This window comes from Heptranchias perlo, chromosome 21, assembly GCF_035084215.1.
Source record: "Heptranchias perlo isolate sHepPer1 chromosome 21, sHepPer1.hap1, whole genome shotgun sequence".
NCBI classification, from domain to species: Eukaryota; Metazoa; Chordata; class Chondrichthyes; order Hexanchiformes; family Hexanchidae; genus Heptranchias; species Heptranchias perlo.
This window is the reverse complement of record NC_090345.1, coordinates 11,137,513-11,145,101: the sequence shown is the minus strand read 5'-3', so window position 1 is coordinate 11,145,101 and position 7,589 is coordinate 11,137,513. Positions and strand designations below refer to the sequence as shown.

The 7,589-nt window shown below is 41.5% G+C and overlaps 1 protein-coding gene across 1 annotated transcript in view; it reads right to left on the bottom strand.

Moving 5' to 3' along the window:
- Positions 1 to 408: 408 nt before the first annotated feature.
- cfap58 (cilia and flagella associated protein 58) overlaps positions 409 to 7,589 on the bottom strand; it is a 165,847-nt gene continuing 158,666 nt past the window's right edge. Inside the window, exon 18 of the mRNA XM_068002701.1 lies at positions 409 to 1,514. Coding sequence (XP_067858802.1) covers positions 1,394 to 1,514 — 121 coding nt within the window. The 3' untranslated portion in view covers positions 409 to 1,393. The remainder of the gene's footprint in view (positions 1,515 to 7,589) is intronic.

Sequence of the window (7,589 nt, the reverse complement as noted above, 5' to 3'; positions counted from 1 at the left end):
GCCGCAAGGGCCAGAACTTAAACTGGGTCCTGGCCTTACCCAGGAATTTTGGTTCAGCCTTCTTTCAACAAGGCAGCTTTGTACCTTTAAAACAGGCCAGCATGAAGCTTTGAGTGGAATTATTTATTTTATGTGAGATTTCTGCTTGATTTCATTTGCAGTAATGTTACAGATTTATTCAGGTGCGACGCCAGCTTCATGCAAGCCATTGAAACATAATTTCCATCCCTTCTGAGCACAGATAAATTCAGCACCACATAATGATTTTTTTTTAAAAACTGAGATAATAAGAGTCTGGAAGAGTGTTTTTTTCCTACAGAAGATTTAACATTTTATTAGAATGTATGAAGACCCACAGATGCATAACCACAGCTGCAGGTGGCCAACACTTACAGTCTTTCTAGCAAGGTAGATTTGTAAAACCTCTTTCTTATTCCCAGTCTGTGCTGAGTTTGCTGATCATGGCTGGGGCAGCAATTGGAAAAGTGCAGGTTACGTGGTTGTTGGGTGAGGACTGATCAGCTTGGATGTGTTGGGCTGGATACCAGAGGGGAAGCGTGCCTCCGCCAAGAGAAGCACCGTCGGAAGAGGGAGAAAGTGGCAAAGAGAAGAAAGCCCTTTATCTCACACAACTAACTTTACTCAGATTACAGCATGAAAGGGCATAAGTATAATTTATCAAACAGCTTTAGATCTGGGAGATTCCTTCCCTGGGTATGTCCTTTTCTTGTTCACAGTCGATATGAATCGTTGTGTTAGATGATGTTACTTGCCTCGCTTTAGTCTCCAAGATTTAACTTTCGAAACTTGTTAGGTAAAAGGATTCAGATCAAGGGTGGGGTGGGGGAGGGACCCCCTTCTTGAATGAGAGGCTGTTGAGGGTAAAGGACAGCTTAATAAATCCCCGTAGACTGCTGGCACTCCCTGAATTGGAAAACTAGCCTCCCTTTCCTGTTTCAAGCTCCTTCATCTACAATCCTTCTCCCCCCACATTTGTGCAGCACTGTCATTTCGGTGATTCGCTCAACAAGTCTAGTGACAAAACATTTTGGTTGTAAATCAGAGAGTTTTTATTTGACGACATTTCTGTATGTATCTGACATGAAAATGTATTAAAGTGCAACACAGCTTTTTTTATATTCAATATAATGAAAACAAGAGAGAAAAAAAAAATCAATGTTCCATAAAACACGTTGCAACAAAGTTCATTATCTTTGCTGAACTGGGGCATTGGAAATGCCAAAATAAAATTAAGCTGCACGGAAATCATATTGTCGCACACTATTATTTCTTGACTGAGTTGAATACTTTCTAAAATAATAAGCAAAAAAAAAAAAATCTTGTTTGATGTAAAAGAATCAGCAGCAGACGGAGAATGGAACACTGTGGCTATTTAAGCTGAAACCCTCGCTTGCTGTTTAAGATTGAAACCTCCCCCAGTGAACTGGGGGTAGCTTGTTCTCTGAGGATGGATTAAAGGCTGTCCCTCCTGCTCCAAGGCTTTTTGCTTCTCACTAAAGGGAAAACAGAAGAAATCCAATTTATTTCAAAATACTACACATTATTATTTTTTTTACAGACACGGTATTCTTTTTGTAGTTCTATGTGGTCTGTATTTACCAGTGCAAGCTAACAGTCGGCTGTTCTGCTTCCTTCAGACATATCCTGAATCCCCCCCCCCACTGCCAATATTCATTTATTATAAATATATACAAATCTTGACCTGGGAGTTTTTGATGCTGACACAGGGTGCCTGAAGTAGAAAGTGTTCAATTCTTCATTTGTATGAGGATAACATTCACAAAAACAATAGTGCTATTAAAATACCAAATGTTTACATCTCTTTAAGAGAGTGGTTAGAATGTGGAACTCGCTATCACAAGGATTAGCAGCTGAGGCAACTAGCATAGATGCATTTAAGAGGAAGCTAGATAAATACATGAGGGAGAAAGGAATAGAAGGATATGCCGATAAGGTTAGATGAAGTCGGGTAGGAGGAGGCTCGTGTGGAGCATAAACACCGGCATAGACCAGTTGGGCCAATTGGCCTGTTTCTGTGTTGTGAATTCTATACATTTATAAAAGATACAAGTCACATTAGGGCCGATTTTACAATGGTGCGTAGTGGTGATTTGCTCATAAATGCATGAGTATATCTCACATCACAAGCATGTGGAGCAGACAGTGCAAGAGTTTGCAAGGTCTGCTCATCAGGGGGTAGAGACAGATCTCCTTGCAATTATCCAAGTAAGTCTAGTATCCTCTCTGTAGACTTGGCTTCCTTGGGATAAGAGTGCTTCAGGGCAGACTGGCTCAGATACAGAAGCAACTGCCTCTTTGCATTCCTGTGAAGTTCCTCACTCCCCTCTAGATCTCTGAGGGAAAAAGGAATCCTTAGAGAAATGCCCATCATACCCTCAAATTTTGATTTTTAAGCTCCCTTTAACAGTCGGAGGTGAAGAAAGAAAGCAAAATGTAAAAATTAAATGCAAAATGAAAAAATATCACTAAATTAAATGCAATAAAAACAACTCAAAATCATACCAGCTCACACACAAGCCACCTAAACATGCCTTTAAGAATTCACTCTCAAACACTGGAAAGTGATTGAAAAATGCCTCCATTTAGAGATGCCTTCAATCATGATTTCATGTCAAGGGTGGGGGTCTTTTCTCTAGAAAAGAGAAGGCTGAAGGGTGACCTGATTGAGGTCTTTAAGATTATGAAAGGGTTTGATAGGATAGACATGGAGATGATGTTTCCACTTTTCGGGGAAGATCAAAACTAGGGGCCATAGATATAAGATAGTCACTAATAAATCCAATAGGGAATTCAGGAGAAACTTCTTTACCCAGACACTGGTTAGAATGTGGAACTCACTACCACAAGCAGTAGCTGAGGCGAACAGCATAGATGCACTTAAGGGGAAGCTAGATAAAAACATGAGGGAGAAAGGAATAGAAGGTTATGCTGATAGGGTTAGATGAAGAGGAGTGGGAGGAGGCTTGTGTGGAGCATAAACGCCGGCATGGACCAGTTGGGCTGAGTGGACTATTTCTCTGCTGTACATGGGGCAAACCATGCAAAATTCAGGGTAGGAAAGCCCCACCCTCATTAACATAATTTGCAAACCATTAATGAGGTCCACGTGCCAGCAGTGCAAGCTTCTGGCAAAACCAGTACTGCCCAGCCATGGTGGCTATCGCAGTGCTCTTGTACAGTTAAATGCAAGGCTTCCTTGTTGGATTTCCTTTCCCCTCACTTCCTGCGCCAAGTGCACACACGCACAGACACACATACATGCACACACACACGCGACTGTGCAAATCATCGGAAAGTTCCTTCTGTTATTTTAGTACAACAGCATCGAGTCACAAATTTGCAACTTTTGTCCCACTTCCTCGCATTAAAAGTAGCATAACTTCTGATCTGATCAGGAGTGAAAATTTGGATTTTTAAAAAACTATTCCGGTATATTCATTCTGGATGGCATTAAGTGTGTTATAATGCAATAAAACACAAGAAGGCAGCTCAACTTTACAGGACTGAGATGTGTGAATTCACTAACTGTCATGTTTTTTTCCTACAAACAAATTAAACAATAGTCACTTCTTATTGATCCTTTTTAAATTGCACTATAGCTTAAGCAAGTGCAAGATATCGATCACTTGAGTAGTACAGGGTATTAGATTTTATCTTCAAATGGAAATTCAGGCTTATTCATCACACTGTATATATTACAGTACATTTCATCACTTCTGAACCATTTTAATAAATGTGATGTGTTTAGAATCTTCAGTTTACTTAATAGTTTAACCTTTTGAGGGTTGCATTTCTGCAACGTGTGCAAATTAAAAAACAAGGAATACGCAATGTGTAAAAACGCACTGGGCCTTAGGGTTGCCACCTCTGGCTGAATATATTCTTGGAGGTTTGATCATGCGACACTTGATCATGCGACATTTGCCCGCAGTTTGCAATTGTTATTGCATTGCCCTTATAAAGGTTGCGTTCCCTGTAGTTGAGTGTCTATGCTCCCTGCGAGCCTATAAAAGAATGTTTTTACTCACTGGGCAGACTGGGTATCTGGAAATGTCCCGAGTGGCCCCCGAGTTCGCTACCAGCCCTGAGAGTTGCACTCTCTGATCTCCCACCACCTCAGAGAAATCGAAGGTGGTCAATTCTTTATAATCTCAAACAAGCAGAAAATGCTGGAAACATTCAGCAAATCAGACAGCACCCGTAATCCAGGAGGTTTGACAACCCGGTCACACACATAAGCACTGGGAGCTGAAGGGTGAGAATTTAAATGCCATTTCAATCAAAAATGACAGGGGAAAAAAATTATCCAGAGGAGAGAAAACACTTAATTCCCAAAAGGATCTGAAGGACCTGATAGTTCCCTCACAGGTAGGCTACAGACTGAGGAAAAGATGCAGCAAAAGGAGGGAGGGGTGGCAAATAGAAAAAGGAACTTACCTAAAATGACCACTGCTGCAGCCAAAATACAATCAATTATTATTTGGGAATTTTCCTGCCTACAGGGCTCACATTATCATTACACAGTGATGTGCACGCTGCTACCCACAGACAGGTGGACACATTTCAGACTGCTGGGTCGACTATCCTGAAAGTGGGGGGAGGGAGACAGGGACGAAGCAGAGTGCACCTGTGATCATATTTTCAGCCCCATCCACCCCAATCCACCGGGTGAGACAGAAGGCTAGACTGTATTCTTCAAACACCATCTATGTTGTGTCTTCAGTCAACCAATGCCTACCCCAAAGAAATTTCAGAAACAGGAATAGGTCATTAGACTCAAAAAGTCCATCCATTACCTCTAGTGGCAGATGGATTAACTCTCATTTTAGAGGGTCTGGTTTCAAATCGCAGCCTCGACTGCCATTTGGACCTGGCTAGCCATATCAGTGAATTCTATGGTTGGGCTGAAGTCTGGAGAAGCTAATGCTGGACTTATGCTCTTGGGTGGAAAGCAAGTGTAAAGAACAGAGAACTGCAGCCCACAGAGTGGAGCCCCCATTGTTTGCAACAGACCTGCACTGAGTGTACCATCCTTCCAGATAAAGCCCAAAGACCCTGAAAGTGCTCAGGGCTTCTACTGGTCTCCTGGCACAACATCGTCGGAAGCCCCAGAGAAAGGGTGTGAATGCTGTTTAACACCGTTTCCCTGGTGTTTGCATCGGTCTCCCGCTGGAATTACACTAAGAGGACTGTAGAATCACTGCGGAATCTCAGGGCCAAAAGCACAGAAAGTGAATAAAATTGGAGTTAAATTTCTAACAACAAATAAATAAGAACATTTTAAAATAAATGTTTAAATTTTGCACTGTAGAAACAAGCAGAAATTTTAGCAACTATATTAATTACACGTCAAGCACTCTCTGTATGGTAAGGTTCTTTCACAGTAACCCGTCCACCTCTTCATCTCAATTGGTGGAGTCTCCCATCCTGCTACGACTAGGTTCTCAAAACTTATTCTGCATTGCAGTCCAGTGTCACTCATTGTTTGCCATTGGCACCTTCGCTACCCTTATCTTCTGTATCACCTACTTAAAACTGTCCCTTTCTTGATTCTCTCCCCTTCAATTCTGAAGCTGCTCACTCTTGTTAAGGTGCAGTGCCATGGATGACAGCTGCCTTCCATTGTCTTGTCCAAGTGGTCATTCTTTTAGGTGTGCGCCCACGCAGTAAGAGGCAGCAGCCTGTTTGACCATGGAGGACGTCACAACCAAGCGCAATCCTTTTCTCAACTGAAGTGCGCACACGTACACTTTTCAGCAGGAGATTTTCCCATCCTAGGCTAGGTGTGTCAAAGCTAATTTATGTGCTCTAGCTGCTGCCCCAACAGAGATGAGTGACCTCAGAATAGAACAGTAATCAAACCTGGCTGTCCTTTTGACGCTTATGGCTAATTGCTCCACTTGGCAATGCCTTTACCTATTAGTCATCAGGCAAGCTCCATCCACTCAAAATCTAATATAAAGTGGCATTTGGGTGAGTCACCTACTCAACCCTTTTCTTTCTATTTTTCCCCACCAAGATCTTGGGGGAATCAGTCTAGTATTGTAAACTTGAAGTCTACTGCATAATCCCGCAACATGAAAAGGTACGGTTCAATAGAATATCCATTATAGTCAGGTTGTTTCAGAAAAGCTAGCTAATTCAGAAGATCTGGGTTCCACAAAAGATGCACACAAGAACCCCGCATTTACAAAATAAGTCAAATAGGCAGCACGGTGGTGTGGTACCTCGTAACACCTGGGTTCCTCACAGTTCTTCTTAGCTACTGATCTCAGCCATGCTATTGTGAGGAGTTGGGCCCCAAAGGTCAGGCACTTGCTCACAGGCAGGCAGGGCAAATCAGACCCATCCACACTCATGCACCTTCTAGCTGTCAGTCACAGAGAAGCATTACCAGTCGCTTGAGAGCAAGTCAACTTACCTGCCCATTGTATAGTCAGTCCAAGGCTCACGTGTGGTATGGTGAAGAGGCATGAAAATAACAAAAGTATAAACCAGCAACACAGTCAATCTGTTCTTTACTTGGTTCTTATTATTTTTTCACAATGTTACATTGTATTGCTGTGATGGATTTGTAGCTGGGACAATGTTCAGCACTTATCTATCTCCAAGTCAGGGCTGCAATATAATTTCTGAAGTATCCCCAAATTGGAACATCTTGTTCTTTTTATGTTACCATTTAAATGTTGTTACCAAAAAAGAGTATTTTAGCAGCTATTCAGATCTGATCGTACTTGGCCTAAATAAACGTATGTGCTAATATAGTCCAATCTCTTGACTAATTTAGCAGGGATTCAAAGTCTTTAGTAAGCATTTTCTATTGAACAATTTTGTATACACACTTTTAACTGCAGCAGAATATTTAATTCAGCAAATAGTCAAGAAAATAAATGTCTACATTTCAGTAGCACAAATTGAAGTCAGTGCTTTTCCTGGTGAGGTATTCCTGAGTTAACTATCACAGGCACCTACGTGCTCTTTATTACTGTGTTATCTTACAAAGTATACTGTGCTGTGACCTGGTGGTTGACACTTCAGCCCAGCATGTTTGGCTGAAAACTGAATGAAAATTACAGCTAATAAGTTTTTTAAAAAATGAAAGTCTGATATGTTCATAAGGGGAACCAACTGTGTTTATCAAGTAATTGCTTTGCAGTTATGGCTTTGCTGATGAACTCAGTAGAACTTCTGTGACATATCTACAAAGATCATGCTTTATTGCATAAAAATTATGTATGGGAAATGATCCAATACATTGGCTCTGATGCCTGGAAAGTGTAAAATTGCTTTGCACAGCTCTTATGTGTTTAATAAGTTTCGCTGTACTATTAGCATACAAATGTCTTTTATGCTGTGTGCATTACTTTGATATTTCAGTTGTAAGATATTGGCGATGGAGCTCTGGGCCTCTCCAATTTTGTGCACTTATCTGCTCCAGTGGCTCTCTCTAGACCTTCATTTGGGTGACCATCCCTCTGGTGTAATTCGAGATACCTCTCGCTCTGCCCTTATGCTGGATAGGTGCAGCAATGCCCAACGTACGTTGT